Source organism: Oryzias melastigma, linkage group LG7 (genome assembly GCF_002922805.2).
Source record: "Oryzias melastigma strain HK-1 linkage group LG7, ASM292280v2, whole genome shotgun sequence".
In the NCBI taxonomy this organism is placed as follows: Eukaryota; Metazoa; Chordata; class Actinopteri; order Beloniformes; family Adrianichthyidae; genus Oryzias; species Oryzias melastigma.
Window position 1 is genome coordinate 3,780,639 of NC_050518.1, and position 16,191 is coordinate 3,796,829.

General features: G+C 34.6%; 3 protein-coding genes across 4 annotated transcripts in view; 2 read left to right on the forward strand and 1 right to left on the reverse strand.

Moving 5' to 3' along the window:
- zgc:154075 (uncharacterized protein LOC556929 homolog) overlaps positions 1–5,855 on the reverse strand; it is a 9,632-nt gene extending 3,777 nt beyond the window's left edge. The window contains exons 1-12 of one of the 2 annotated variants that reach the window (XM_024292300.2): positions 5,616–5,854; positions 5,297–5,406; positions 3,989–4,073; positions 3,841–3,914; positions 3,698–3,757; positions 3,464–3,571; positions 3,157–3,213; positions 2,492–2,622; positions 1,605–1,659; positions 1,046–1,138; positions 823–957; positions 436–537 (exon numbers count right to left, since the gene is read on the reverse strand). In XM_024292300.2, coding sequence (XP_024148068.1) covers positions 436–537; positions 823–957; positions 1,046–1,138; positions 1,605–1,659; positions 2,492–2,622; positions 3,157–3,213; positions 3,464–3,571; positions 3,698–3,757; positions 3,841–3,914; positions 3,989–4,073; positions 5,297–5,389 — 993 coding nt within the window. In that variant the 5' untranslated portion in view covers positions 5,390–5,406; positions 5,616–5,854. Of the gene's footprint in view, positions 1–435; positions 538–822; positions 958–1,045; positions 1,139–1,604; positions 1,660–2,491; positions 2,623–3,156; positions 3,214–3,463; positions 3,572–3,697; positions 3,758–3,840; positions 3,915–3,988; positions 4,074–5,296; positions 5,407–5,615 lie in introns of both variants that reach the window. The other variant, XM_024292301.2, reaches the window with a different exon arrangement.
- A 463-nt stretch (positions 5,856–6,318) lies between these two features.
- On the forward strand, positions 6,319–9,136 carry taf10 (TAF10 RNA polymerase II, TATA box binding protein (TBP)-associated factor; the record flags this gene model as incomplete). Its single annotated transcript, XM_024292305.1, is given in 5 exon segments — positions 6,319–6,598; positions 6,909–7,066; positions 7,219–7,283; positions 8,598–8,712; positions 8,829–9,136. Coding segments are annotated over 5 exon segments (561 nt in total). The 3' UTR covers positions 8,919–9,136.
- Positions 9,137–14,246: 5,110 nt separating this feature from the next.
- Positions 14,247–16,191, forward strand: part of ppih (peptidylprolyl isomerase H (cyclophilin H)) — a 19,193-nt gene continuing 17,248 nt past the window's right edge. Inside the window, exon 1 of the mRNA XM_024293971.2 lies at positions 14,247–14,435. Within this exon, the coding sequence (XP_024149739.1) occupies positions 14,370–14,435 (66 nt within the window). The 5' untranslated portion in view covers positions 14,247–14,369. The remainder of the gene's footprint in view (positions 14,436–16,191) is intronic.

The following is a 16,191-nucleotide window of genomic DNA, read 5'->3' on the forward strand; positions in this document are numbered from 1 at the left end:
CCATAAAATAGTTAATGAGGGTTGGGTTAATTCAGATGGAGCACTACTGAAGGCCTAGGTGTGAAATGCATGGCCCGCCACTGCTTTTTAACCATATCTTTGTGTGTTTGAGTACAAATCGGTGGTATTGGTTTCCTAGCAGAGTGCATACTGAAGATATATTATTTAGAATATGCTCTGAGAAACATAAATAGGAATATTCCTGCTGCAAAACAGGTCAATACATTTAAAAAAAGATAGGTTTTTCCAACTATGCTTTATTTTAGAACATTGTGTGCATGTAAACATAATCTCTGTTTGTTTTTCTACAGACTGACTATGAAATCCATTAGAAAAAACGGTCAAATGTAGCTTAAAAATGATCTAACTCATACACAAACAATACAGCTGTAATGAATATTTAATTTTTATTCAGATCTGAAATATATTAAGTACCTTGCTGCCATAAATGGTTGTCTTTCTTTGGCAGATTTCTTCTGTGAACGCCACCATGGTGAAGGCGGCTGTCAGCCCTCCTTCAAACTCCATGTTTACCACCTGCAAAAACAAATGTAAGACAAACATGAAAAGGTGGTGGGATATGAACTTTTATGAAACTGGATTATAAATAATAAATGCTTTATAAAGTTCACAGGATATGAGGAACTTTTTTTAATCTGCAGAAAACAAAAAAAAAAACAAAAAAATACTGTAAAAAAAAAAAAAAAACAACGTCAATGAAAATTAAGCATTTGTGAGTAAGTTTGTACCCAAGTTACTTTATAAGCTTAATAACTGGCAGATGCCAAGTGGTTCTAATTCAAAGTGTTACTGGTAAACTACCTGGTTACTGCAGACATCATTGTCGCATTTGTAGACACAGCGGCCGTAAGGTCCTGTCCTCAGAGCCTCCGTTACTGATTCAATATCAGGGAATGAGCTTGGACATATGACTGACACCGGCCAGCCAGTGTGCCCCTATTCACACACACATTTAATTCTCCTCAAATAATATACTGCAATACTGTAAAGTCTGAGGTGATAATAAAGGCCTAATCAAGCTTACCTGCTTTACTCTGTCCAGGTAGATTTTGCATGCTGAGTATGGACAGTCTTTCTCTATCGAGCAGTCAAGACAACGATCCCCGGCACCTTTTGGCTAAATAGAATTCACTGAGCTCAGTTTTATTGATGCTATCAATAAAAGCTGTCTTCAGCTACTTTACAGAGCCCAAGAGCAAGAGAAAGGACTACAGCGGAGAGGAAGAAACATCTCTTAAACAGGAGGCAACCCAGAGCAGAGGCCGGTTGGTTTAAGGGAGACGGGGGAGCAGACAGAGAGGAATCAAAAAAGCTATTTAAGCAAAACAGGATGAGCACAATTCCACATGTTACACACACGCCACTTGAGCTAGAGTATATATACGAAAACACTGCAAGATTGATGACAGATCAGAATGAGAGAGCCTGCATTCATAAACTTGGTGTCCAAAGAAATATGAAATCTTTCTAGCTGTCACTCAGCTCACTAAACTTTTACAGATAGAAGGAAAGTATGTTTAAATCAAGAGGGGGATATTATAGCTAGTCTTTTTTATGTTCTGTAGACAGAATAGACAAGATACCTTGTGTTCTTTTGTGAAGTGGCTGACAGATCCAAATGACGACACTTTCACACATCTGTCAGGTAAAAGACACATCAGAGGCTCTTATGGTTTGCAGGTTTTGTCTAATGCATCAAAAATCAGTATAACATGTAATGCCTTTGTTGAATTTAAATTAGTTTTAACAACTCACATTAATGAAAATTGTGTTTTTTGGCATTTGTACCATGTTCTTGCAGTATTTTTGTCATGATGAACATCAAGAAAATTTAGCCTCAAATTGCATTCCTGATTATTTCTTTATTCAGATTGTTGTGTATCAGGAGCAGACGCGAAAATGCCATTTGAAAAAGCTTTTAAGTGTGACGGAGAACATACAACAAAAAAGAAAAAACAGCGGGCCACGATCTCCCTGCTCCACTGCGCTCTGATGCATCCACTTGCAGACAAATAGATCTATGTACGTCTTCGTTTTCATAGCATCTGACTCAGAATTGTATGACTGGATAGCTCCCATATTGCTCACCATTTTTGTTGCATCGGTAATGTTAGGTACAGGGTGTAAGGGACCATAAGCTAGTGGGAGAGTCTAAACAAATGGATGATGGGAACTAGGGCAACTCAGAGTTAAATTTCTCATAACGATCTGCAAAACCTGGAATAGGACACTGTTTTTTTAAATTGTGGCTAAAAATGTAATAATCATAATTAAAAGATGACTGGGAATGCAATTACAAAAGATCAAAAGATGATTGTAGTGAAACTTTAAAAATGTTGGTGATATTTCTAATTTATCTCTGTCTTGAAGTTGAGTTATGGTATCTTCTTTCTTGAAACATTTTGCTACTCAACCAAGCATCTTCCTGAAGACAAACTTTAATAATGCATGATTCTTTCTCTCAAAGTACCTGCGTGCTCCGGCCCAGTGATGAATCAGGTCAATGTCGTGGCATGATTTGGCCAGAAGAGCAAAAGAGCTCTCTGCTTCGTTTCTCCAGTTGCCTCGGACAAATGAGTGAGCGAAGTGATAAAACCCGACCTGGATCAAGAGATGTATCGCATTTTAAGCATAATGGGGACATTAAATGGGTAAAGGCACACATTTATGGTACTTTTCTTCCCCAAAGTCCAAAATGCTTTGGGGCGATCACTAACCTGACCAGCAACGTTTGGACAGCTCTAACTTTGCACTGCATTTGCTTACTATACATTAATGCAGGCAAAATACATTAGAAATATGCAATAAACAAAGGAATCTGCTAATTTTCTGCAGCTTTTTATAAGATTTTTACTTACAATAGTGGTTAGTAATGACCTACATTTAAAACCACTTGGTACCTTTGTTCTTTTTTACTGGATGCAATTATTTGTAATCAGAACTTGTTTGCTAGTTGCTTAAAGTTTAGGTATAAAACCTTAAGTCGGATCCTTTTATACCAAATCCAAGCAAATGATGTAAGCAACAGAAAAATGTGCTTAAGCTGCAGATTTTTTTTTTGCTAAACTCATTTAAATCCAATTCATACAAATATTAGATGAGGATGTAACATGGCAGCTGTGCTTCCAATCTTACCGGCTCAAGGTGCTGAATGTGCACCACATCCCCAATGACTCCTGCATCTATGAGCTCCTGGAGGAAAAAGAAGTGGATGCACACAATTAAACAAATATGTTTAATTTCTAGAAAGTTGTAACTTTTACATTTTTTATTCCTAAATATATAAAAATATCACTTTTTTGTACTTTAAAATGTTTAAAATGCTTAAACTCTACCTCCTCTCAGTGTCTGGATGTATAGACAGACTAGACATTTTAACTGGAATTGTTTTTTTTTATTTATCAAAAATCTTGTGAACTCAGTTTACTAAGAATATATTCACCTTTATCTTGCAGATAACTGGATCATATCGTAGAACATGGCCAACAGAAAGCATCACATTACTCTGGACACAGGCCTCCACTATTGTCCTGCAATCCTCTGCAGTTGTCTGAAGATGTGAACAGATTAGAGTGCATTAAATCATAGCAAAAAACACAGCAACTCAGGTTTCCGGGAAAAAAAATCACTTTATGATTTGAAAAAAGACTATTTCCTTTGGTGTAGAAACACTTACTGCCAATGGTTTCTCCAGAAGAATATGGTATCCCTTTTTTGCAAAGGCCACAGCAGGATCCTGAAAAATATAAGATTTCACAAATTAAAAAAATGTTTATATAGAAAAGGATGATATTTATATACATTTTCTGTTTTTTTTACCTTATGAAGCCGATCAGGTGTGCAAATTAACACAGCATCTGCAAACTTCTCTCTATCAGCCACAGATTGCCAATCTGTTCAAACAGAATGCAGCTGAGAAGACAGGCAGTGTGAGCCATTCCAGTCTGTTTTTGCAATTAGTCTATACCTTCAAAGACATTTTCATTGTCTATTTGATGTTGTTGTTGAAGATTGGTACGGGCAAACTTTCTTGGGTCAGCAACAGCTACAACCTGAAATTAATTTAGAGTATATAAAACAACAATATAAAATATGCTGTCCTACATATAACAGGTTCCACACACATTTTATATGACACACACACACATTTAATATAATAGACACACACAGCCAATTCATTTGTGGCCACTATGTAGTATTTTGTGCACACAAATGACCACTTTATTAGGAATTTGTGGCCACAAATTAGCATTTTGTATGAACAAATTAGTTTAACATGTGCATGAACTTGTATTTTGTGGTTACAAATTATAATTTCATTTGCATTTTGTGCAAGTAAATTAGTACTTTGTGCGTACAAATTAATATATTGTAGGTAAAAATTATTATTATATATAAAGTTAGTTTTTTGAGTACACACATTAGCATTTTAACAGCAGTTTGTGGCCACAAAATATCAAACTGGTATTTTTTTGCACACAAATTTGCATATCATGTGCACAAATTATTATTTTGTGCACACAAATCATTAGTTGATGTGTTGTGGTCACAAGTTAACATTTTGCGTCCACAAATTAGTAATTTGTGGCGAAAAATTTGTATTTTGTTTCCACAAATAAGTTTCTTGTTGCACACATTTTGTGTGTGGAATTATTATTTTGTGCACACAAATTGTATGTATTGTGGCCACAAATTAGCATTGTTTTCCACACAAATTAGTATCTTTGCACATGAAATTTGCATTTTGTTTGCACAAATTATTATTATGTCACTCAAGTTATTATTTTATTCAATATGGTTACAAATTAGCATTTTGTTTACAGAAGCTACTGTTTTGTACATAAATGTGTATTTTGAGTACACAAATTATTATTCTGTGCATTATTATTTTGTGCGTTGTGTTTTATTATTAGGATTTTGTGTCCACGAATTGGTATTTTGTGTCCACAGCATTTTAAACCCACTAGTTAGTATTATGTGTGAACAAATTGACACTTTATTAGCAAGTTTGAGCACAAATTAGAATTGTATTATAATCGATTCCTACAACAAAGGTCTGGCCACAACATATAAAAATGTAAGAAACACAATACTAATTTTTGGCCACAAATATTAATTTAAGTAAACAATTTGTCTTTTTAAATGTATTTCGAATAGTTCAATTATATTTTAACAAAAATGTGTCCCATTTCATATCAGCAAATGTTTATCGTGGTTACATGTGTTATACATTTGTCATAAGAGACTCCAAAAACAGGAGAAAGAGAAGATATACCTTCATGCGTTCAGGATGGATTAATGCAAACACAGAGTAGCCTTCTCCCCGGCAGCCAGCTCCTATCACGATTGCTCGGACCGGAGCAGTCATTGTTTAAAACTGAAACTCTGACACAGATCGTAGATGGTAAACACTTGACTGATGAGGAAGATCCACCGCTTCCGAACAACACATTGTTTCCTACCAGTAGCAAACTCAAACTCATTAATCACTATCCTATTTTACAGACACAACAACACAAAGGAGAAGGCGTATTCCACATCACAATTTCTGGTAAGACCACATTCGCCACTTCATGAAAGGATGTTATGTCTACCTGATTTTTCCAACACGACTATCAAAACCTGCTGGATATTTCCCCCCGCTTTGTCTAGACGAAACTGCTAAGTCATCGGAGGTCAATGAGTAAACATGTTCTTCACATGGACGATAAAAGTCACACAACGCCTACTTCTTCGTAAATACAAAAAAAAAGTTGCACCCTCCACTCTTCCTTCAGTCGCCACTGACTATATTCATCTGGTGCGTTCAATGTCCCTCGTAAAGAACTATATCTGTCTGTCATAAACATGTCCTGTCGTAAAATGAAGAGATGAATGCTAACAAGATTTCTAAAGTTCAGATCTCCTAACAAGATACGTTAAAACACGTGGTTTGTGTATAATAAACTCCATTTAAATCAGTCCAATGTGTTCAACATCTAAGAAGCTCTCACAATTTAAAAAACTTTTTTCAATTATTGACCACTTGCCGTGATTATTACATCTGATTTATATTTCTAACTGTATTTCAATTGTATATATTGCTCAATAGTAAAACAGCCAAACTATAAACGTTTTACAAACGCTGATCAGATTGCTGTTGTTGCATAATCAGATAATCTCAAACGCAACCCCAACGGCTTACGTCATCAAATCTTACGCATTGTCGCGGTCACATGACGTGAGCGACTGCAGCACAGGCTAGGCTTTCTCACAGCAACAAAAAACAAACAAGCGGTAGTTTTCTGTTTTGTTTAGTTTTCTTGGAGTTAAAAAAAAATCTCTTTTATCAACTTTTCTAAGCTTCTGGTCGTGTTGCTATATAGCACGGTATAGCAATTTTGATAAATTCCCCAGACATTTCAGAGTTAGCTTTTCGAGATTAGCATTTTAGCTAACATAAACATGAATGTAGACAACGTAAATCCGTCTGTTACAACAGGAGTTGCGTCCACGACGTCTTCAGCTTCGAGTAATTGCATTGCCAATGATAATGCAACAGCCAGCGTCAGCAGCATTCCTTCGGTTACAAACAATGGTAACGTAACAGTTTTGGCCAACATCTCTGTGCTAACAACGTTGTGCTACGAGATCCCCTCATCTGACATCTGATGTTTAGTTAGTTAACTCAGTTTGATTTCCATAATTCATTACTAATCCATTGTTAAATCCTGCACGTATATTTTGAGGATTTGTCAAAAAACTATTGATTTGTTTATTATTATTCTTACATTTCGTTCTGCTAAAACTTATAACTAACATGTTTTTGAATTACTGTTAAACCCCACCACCAACAGGGTGTTAATATATTAAGATTGATTTAAGTGATTGCAAATTTATCTTTACAGCTGCAGCTTCGGCAGCCCCGGCAACTCCATCAGCAGACACATCAGTGTCCAATGGAGTCTACGTTCCCACTGGCATCACCAACGGGGATGTGAAACCTGCCGTCTCCACCACACCTCTGGCTGATTTCCTCATGCAGCTGGAGGATTACACTCCTACGGTGAGTTAATCACCTTTACCTTTGAGTTATTGATGGGGATGCCTTGGTTCAAGACATTACTGCTGTCTTTTTGTTTACATTGTACTGGCAGAGTAACTAACTAAGCTCGTTAAATCTCTCTTATTTATTTATTTATTTTACTACTTTTGTAGATTCCTGATGCAGTTACGGGATATTATCTCAACCGAGCTGGATTTGAGGCGTCTGACCCAAGAATGTAAGTGTTTGAAACTAGAAATATGTCCAAGTTTTCTTTAATATTAATGCCAAAATGATTATCTACTAAGTTTTAGCATAACAAATGGTACCAAATCTAAAAATGTAGCTTTTTTGTGCAAATATAATAACAAATTAATTATTGTTTCCTCTGTTTTTTAAGAGCTTTTCCTCCCGCAACATAGCATCAAAATAAAGCAATTACCAGCAAAGCATATTCATAAAAAAAATCATGATCAGACAAAACATTTTCTGGCCTTTTAGCACAATTTAAGAATTAAGAATTTAAGACAAACTTTGGATGGCACAAAGAAAGTGTTTTTTCATAAGTCTCTTTTATAACTAAATCTTTGTATTAATTGTGCTTGGGGTCATAGGGTGCATTTGTCAAAGGAGAAAAGGGATAGGTTGATTTTAATCTTTGTGCCTAAGCCTTACTTGTAATTGTAAAGATCTTTGAGCTGCTCAAAGCTTGAGAAGCGCCTCTGATAAATAAAGTTTAGATTTGATTTGTTTATGTACTTCTCTAAACATCTGAGAGGGAAGAAAAACATGCATTTTAAATACAATGCAGCTAAATATCTATAGTTTGAATAAATAGTGTGCTTATATAATGCTTTAAACCATGTATTTGTTGTCAAAACATGTAGGGCCAATTGCAAATGTTCTTTACAGATTGTTTTCTTTCTTGTTGCTTCTTTTTTTGTGTTTGTGTACAGCCTGATTTGAGATTTAAGCATGTCCCAATCACTCCAAGAGGACCTGGTGGCAGACAAATTGGTGGCTGAGTTGTAGCCACTTTTATGAAAAAAAAATATATATATATACTGTTCAGGATTAGCTTACAATGTGTCAAAAAATGGTAAATGTTTTATTGAAGGTTATTAACAAAAGTGTTTAGATTAGTAAACTGTTAAGACTTTTACATTGGAGCTTCATTGGAGCACTTTCGCTATAAAAAGTTACACCATCACGTTTGCGGGCTAATTTTTATCCGATATAAAATACCCAATAAAAAGTATTTCTCATAAAAAAAATAGATCAAGATATGACAACATATGAGGAATTAGAGTAGTTTTCTTTTATTTCAAACCGTGGTTTATGCAACAAAGTGGGGAAAAAAAGCATAGGAAGAACATGCTTGAAAATGACTGAAAAAGTTCCGGTCTTGGACGTCCTTCTGGCTAATCATTTTCAGCTGCCATCTTTTCTGCCACCAGGTCCCTCTCACTCTTTTGGTACACGTGTGTTAAATGCATAAATATTACAACCCTATCTGAAAACTAACCAATAACTTTCTTTTGGATGTTCACAGAATCCGTTTGATCTCCCTCGCCTCTCAAAAGTTTATTTCTGACATTGCCAATGATGCACTGCAGTACTGTAAAATGAAGGGAACAGCCTCTGGAAGCTCCAGAAGTAAGACAAAGGTGAGTGGTGGTCAGTTTTTAATTTGCAATAAAACTTTTCTTCTCATTTTTAAAACAGAGATGCTGCATTCTAAAATTGTAGTCCTTGACTATATATCCTTTTTTATTAATTTTAGGATAAGAAGTACACATTGACGATGGAGGACCTGACTCCTGCTCTGTCTGAATATGGCGTAAATGTCAAAAAACCTTATTATTTTACATAAAACATTTCTATTTTTTGCTTTAGGTAGTAATAATCTAACTGCTGAAGGAGCAGTCTTTCACCATCTTTATTGCTAAATGTTTTTTTTTGATGATAATGATTTGGTAGAGATTTGACAAATCCTTATAGTCACTTTGTCATTTTTGTGGAGTTATTTTTTTCTTTTGGTTAAACAATAAACTTTTGTTTTATTGTGAAAATTAAAGCTTAAAAACACAAGTTCTCCTTGTGATGTGTTGTATTAAGTTTCCTCTATATTTTGGTAAAATGTTACTGTTTCTCATTAAATTCTAAAAACAATAAGGTTCTTGCCAAGCATTTCAAGTTATTTGTCAATAAATGGGTTTTTGAGAAAATTAATGCTGTAGTTGTAATTTAAAAGCCAAAACAATTCCCAGTAGTACTGAATAATCTATGAATCTTTCTATCTTCGAATATGTTTGAGTAAATATATATATATATATATATATATATATATATATATATATATATATATATATTAGATTTGGCATGTCAAGCTCAGACAATGGCCCTCTGCAAACTCTGTTTTCTTAAATAATTGCTCTAACATTTTATTTTGATTGGTTGAAAAGGTCACAGCTTCTACTGATTTGCACAGATTGTTAGGCAGTGAATCATGTGCCAGATGTCCTTCCTGTCACAACCCTGTATTTTATCCGGGCTGGGGACTGGCACAAGGAGACCCAGGCTTGGGGATAAAGAAAAATCTCAGAAATGCAAATGTCCTAAGTTTTTAGTATTTATTGATTTGCTTTCAACACATATTGCAATGACTATGCACTATGATTTTTCAGGTATACGTGTTTTGACCTCTCAATGAAAAGTCTCTTTTTGCTACCAAGCAAAATGCCAAAACTAACATTGAAAACTTTTTATTAGTCACCATCCAGTGTGAAGAAATGCTATTTAAGCCTGTGTTGTCAGTTTGTCAATTTCTGCAACATTTATGAAAATTCTGATTATTTTAAAAGTATAACACAAAATGAAAAGCTTTGAAAAGCTACTTTGAAATAGTAGCTTTTTTTTTACATGATTAAACATCTTCCCATCAGAATTTATAGATCTAGTAGTGGCACAAAGCTAGAAAAAATAATGTTTATATCAGGATCCTATAAAAAATTAAAAAGTGTCCTGTTGTAAATATATATTACAGAATGAAAGAAATTCTCAAACTCAGTTGAGCTCCTTTTAATCACACACGTGTGCTATTTGATGCTGCCACTGGGGGGCGTTCTGGTGCAAAAATCGACACTTTGTTTTTGTTGTGGCATTATGCAGTCTTTAAATGTAACATTTGAATCTGCTTTTACGTGCTCTATTATTGTTTTAAAGTAAACAGCAGTAGAATTAGAACAGAGCTACAATTAAATCAGACTTTAAACATACTTTCGCTGTTCTCTAATTCTAAAAAAATATTTTTGCCACAACTTCGAAGGAGGAATCCTTGTAGAGAGCATTAATGAAAGGAACATGTGATTTTGAAATTAATATTTAAGCCACTGTTTATTTTTAGAGAATGAGTTAGTTGTTGGGCTGTGCGACGGACTTGTGAGGCGGCCATGACTCCTTGAGTTCTCCTCAAGTGTGTTTTCTCTAGAACCCCCTCCTTCTCAAAGTCCAAAATAACGTTACCTAGCTGTATTTGTGGCTCTGAATTGTCCATTAGAGCTGTTTGTACTCATCAATTAATGCATGACTCCAGGTTGGACCCCGCCTTGGCTCTATAGCAGCTGAGATAAGCTACAGCCATTACTTTGACCCTTCCCATGTGAGCAGCAGGTATGGATAATGAATAGTAGTGGCATGTCACCTATTTATTTAATTTTCAGTTTATCAAGTAAGAATTTTTATTTCTTGATGTTCCCTCAAATGAGATGGAGCAACATTTTTAATTTCTTACAAATTTATTTTAAAGTTTAGACTTAAAAAGTATTTAGGCTTTAGTTTTCTATTTAAGTGTTTTAATGCCACCCATATGAATATGTGTAAAAAATGTTAGTGAGAAAATGAATGGTTTTCAGATTAGAAATAAACATTCTAATCCAAAAAGGTGTGGACGGGTGTGTGCTTTACTTATCTGGTGTTCTTAGGAAAGACAGTATGGAATTCCAGTTTGCTGTTACAGTATATAAACATGTCACAGGATGACAGGCTTCCAGAACAGGTACAATCGACTCTTGAAGAGTTAAAGGAGGAAAAACAGGCCAAGAGGCTTGTCACCTTTGAGATCTGAATGAGTGTCGAGGAAAAGACAATTTTCAGGTCTGACAACTAAGACTCAGTAGTGCAACATTCTCCAGAGACATACAGACTGCCTTTACTAGATAGTTTTTCCGTTTTTCTTACAGAAATTAACTTAGTCGTTCACTTTTTGACTTTACTTTTCACATAGAGGGTAGGAAATGGATATAAAATATTTAGAACTCCTTAATAACTTTTAAAAAATAGACTGAAGTCCGTAGAACCTGATGATGTTGAGCACTATTGTGAAAAATGTTTCTATGAAAATTGAGAGGAATTAGAAAAAGATAGACTGACTTACTTGAGTGAAAATATGAGATTTTTATTTTGTACTTTCCCCTAAGATAATAGGATACTCCAAAAATCCAAAAAGGAAAGAGATTACAAGACATTAAGATAAAATAAATTTATGGTGACTATGATACAAAGGACACTCACAAATTTAATTTTGGATTTCTCCCCTCTGTATTGCTTGTAACATTCATTTATGTATTTATTTCTGTATCAATACTGTAATCAGGTAAGTGCATTTTTTTTTTATCCCCTGTTCTTTTCCCTTTTTGTTTGTCTTTATATTTTATACCAATAGTTCACTTAAACTTACAAAAAAACCTTAAGAAAGCTCACTGAAACCAGGTAACAGAAGCGACATTAAACATTTTCTGATAAGAGATCAGTGTTTTGTAGGAGTTAATGCTTAATGGATTGCTGCTGTACAATCTAATTGACCTACATTGATGTTTTTTAAAAGTAGTTTGGTGGTTCGTGTCAAAAGCTTGCTAAAGTAGGTTAATTTAACTGTTAATGTATAAAACTATAATATAAAGAATGAACAATTACAGTGAAAGTGTATTTACTCAACAAAAAGTTTATTTCCTCTGTTTCAAAAAGTGAAAGTTGTTGCAAAGGTGAATGCATAAAATAGAATAGATTTATTATAGTCATTGTCACACATACAATGAAATTGAAGGTACTCACTGGTCAGTGCCTCATTCATTCTGCTTCTAGAAGCATAATAAAAAATATAATTTATACCTAAGAGTTTTAGCATAAAGTAAAATGAGTAATAAGAACAAAACAAATAAATAATAAAAACAAGTCATAAAACATTTGCATACCCACAGACAATCACACAAACAGACATTCTCTGTCAGCACATGAATAATCATAAAGTGCATTTTATTTAATGGCAGCATTGATTTCAGTTGGGTAAAAGCTATTTTTGAGTCAGTTTGTCCTTGTTTGTTTTTACTTTAAGCTACAGTAATGTAAAACTAGTATTTGTGCAATTTGATTTTTTTTAATACCACATGAAAGTGAAATTAATTTCAAGAGATCAAACTGAAAATTATGTCATCAAGGCTAAATGTTCTTGGTGATGGACAAAACCTACGGTTTGGATGAGATAATCATGAGAATAGAAGATGCTATAAAGTTCATTATTAAACAGACCTGTGTTCTTGCCTGTATTGTCCAACCTTGATACTTGGAGCACCTTGTCCTACATGCAATTTACTCTGCCTCATTCAAATAAATACAATTGAGCTAAAACTTATCATACAAGTAATTCAAGCCAAGTGTGGGAGCCACTAGTAGGTTATTTGCATGTCTTTGTCACTTAGCAGTTTTGCCTGTTTCACCTTGTTTGATTTGTTATTTAGCTGCACCTGGGTAAAAGGTTAGATAATGTACTTGCATTCTAGATGGAGGAGGAGAGGAGAGCTTGGCCTGTTCTTTTCTGTTGACCTCTATTATGCCCAGGTCAATCACATTCATCAATGTGTTCAAAATCAACTTAATGTTTTCTCCACAATTTTCTGTGAAAAAAAATGAACACACAAAGCAGTTAAATGGACTGTTGGATATTTATAAGACAGAAGTGCATCAGACATGAAAATGAACCCATCGGCTCTTTAAGAGGCTTCAACGGACAAGTCGCCTGAGCAACAGGTGTTTGACTTAATTCGGAACAGTATACTCGGGTGTGGGACAGACTATCTGTCTCCATTTGCTGCCAAAGAGATCGAGGAATTTCACAACTTGACCTCCCAAACAAGTTTTACATGTAGCCAATGCAAATGTTGTTGTTATATGATCTTCAGTAAAATTTGAATCAGTATCTCACATCCTTTCTGAACATGATATAAAGTATGGAACCCACCACCAGATCATTGATGTTCACCATGAAGTCAAAATTACTCAAGCAGAAATTAAACATCGTAAGTGTGACCATGTACAATGAGTAATTAATATTTCATTGTTTAATTGTTTACTGTTCGTTGGCCCAAATGTATGTTATTGGTAAATACTGAATATATGAAGAATAAATTAAAAGAAAGAAAAGTTTTGTTAAAATGGTAAGTCTGGCTTAGGTTAAAGTGTTGAAACCTAGACTTGACATACAAGATTTTTTGACTGTTCTAAAACTTCAGTCATGCAAAGAGGTCAAATTCCTTTAGGTATGAAGTCACATTAGAAATATGTTGAATTTGTGGATGAACTGGATACACGGGCTGCCAAAACTAGTTAAAAAGTAAAGGTGTGTGTATGTGGGAGCAGGATGGGTGGGGTAGGCTACTTGTTTTTATAAACAAAACTGTTGGATCAAAGTGTACTGAATCGAAATACAAAAGTCTAGCGAGATTATGAAGTTTACCATAAACAATGAAAATCTTTTGCAAAACAAATATAGTTTGGGCACAAATCTGTCAAATGTAATAAAGACAGATGTTGAAATGAGTTCAGTAAATATAAGACAGTAAGGCGAAGTGAGACAAGGAATGTGTTTTATCAGAAGAAACTATGTTGTGAAATTGGATTATGAAAAACTCTCCTTGTGATAAAAAATATCCAGTATTAGGCTATTTTAAATTGTCATTTTAAATGATTATTTAACAAATACGTTTTCTCTCTATTGGTTTTTTAAAATACTTTTGTGGTCCTCCATACTATCTCAAAGCTTTTACTCGTAAGCACCACTTGTCAGTGATAACAGTGTAGCACTGCTTGCCATTGTTTGTTTTTGTATTTGTTCAATAAAGTTTGGATTAAAAAAACGCAAATTAGCTGTTTGACTGCCGCGAGCCACCGTAGACTCTTACTGCGCATGTGCCTAGTTTTCAAATGAGTGGCGTGTAAACTCAGCATTGCTATTATTTTATCTGAATAAGTTGTACATATAAAACTCATTATGTCTGTTCAACCTTCAAACCCAAACAATCCAATCGTTTTCTTCGACATCACTATCGGCGGTCAGGTAAGTCCGCTTAAAAGAGACGTTTATTCACTTGCTAATATTTTGTTAGCTTAACCGCTTTTACGTGACTCAAAAACAAAGTTATGTTTTTAGAAAAAGAAAAATATCGGTTGACCCATGTAAACTGCACGTGAAACAATTTGCTTTTGTTTATACCGATTAGGTGTGCCATAAAAATAGTTTCTGTATGGTGTGGTGAAGGTGTTTAAATTTGGCGTTTCATTGTAATAAAATAAATAAATAAATAAAGCAGGTTTTAAACACCCCATTTAACATACAAGTCAATGAAATTTGCTTTAGCTTAACATATTGCTAATGCAGTATTAGACCCAACAAAAGACCACATGGCATGTTTGATTTTACTTTAACTGGTTGTAACTTGTTTAAGTTCTTTACTAGAAACTACTTCATTTTTCATGGAATCTTCCCGTCCATAAGGTATAGTTTGATACATGGCGCACCACAGAGTTCTGTTTCAAGATCCATTGTTTTTAACTTGAATCATGTCAATATATTCATGTGGGAGTACAACACTAATTTTCGCAGCTTTATTGATACTCGAGTATTTGTTGTTTTCCTCCTGATTACCTTATTTTATCTTTATTTTTCTTTTGGATATTTGACATTGTCATTTATTGGTCTTAAGTATGGGTGTGTTTCTTTTCTCTCGCACATAATTCAAAGTTTATCGTGATACCTGGTTCACAAATTGATACATAAATTATTTAAATCCTACAATCCAATTAGATCGATCTACCTGAGGAATATTGTTAATAAAATCAAGTAGACATAAAGCATTAAAAAAATAAAATAAAATCAGATGAATCAATAATCATTATTGTAAAAAAATACAATGAGGGAGGGTTAGTTTATTTTACTAAAAAATAAAAAATAAAAAACACCAAGTGTGATCACAGCGGACAACACACATGATGGTAGCAAAGAAGGATCAAGCCATCTTTCCAGTCCAGTGTGTGGAAGCACTTTGAATTTGGCAAAGATGTGACCTTACAGTGTGCTACAATGTTTTATTAATGCTCAGTTTGTATTATTTTTACGTGGAAAAACAACAATCGGATCCTTCTACCAATATGTTCACTGTCTCTCCTCTGAACATGTTGGAACCATCTCAGTCTGGCCTCTCTGATTTTATCTCCAAAACCTCAAACATGTGCTGGTTCTTCAATGTTCTAATTCCTGATCCTATCCATCCTAGTCACTCACAAAGAGAACCTCAGCATCTTCATTAGTGGTGGTGGTGGTGCGACTGTTTGGAAGCATTTTGGGTTTTATACAGTGGATGGTCAGTTGGATAAAAGTCATGCTGTGTGCAAGTTCTGTTGCACCAAAATTTAATATATAACAATCACAACAAATTTGCACAATCGCAGTGCAGGGTTTCATCCGGAGGAGGGAAGAAACCGTTCCGGTGCAACCAGCGTGAGTTTGGCTTCAACAAGTTCTGCTGTGAGTACTTCCTGAGGTCAAAAAACTAGATTGGATATTCTAAAAAATTTTCCACCGTCATCAGAAAAGGCAAAGCAAATAGCAATGTCAATCGAAGCTTTTATAACGAAAGACTGCTGTTATCCAGTCATCTGGGAGTACCTCCTGACCACACAGAGCCTGCTTCAACTGTTTCCTAAAAGTCATTGCAACATTCTTCTTTTTTCATCTACTAGTCTGTCTCTATTAGCTTCTCTCTACTAGTTTGTCCTCTTCTCTGCGTTTGCCCTTTCTTTCTTCATCTTCTTCA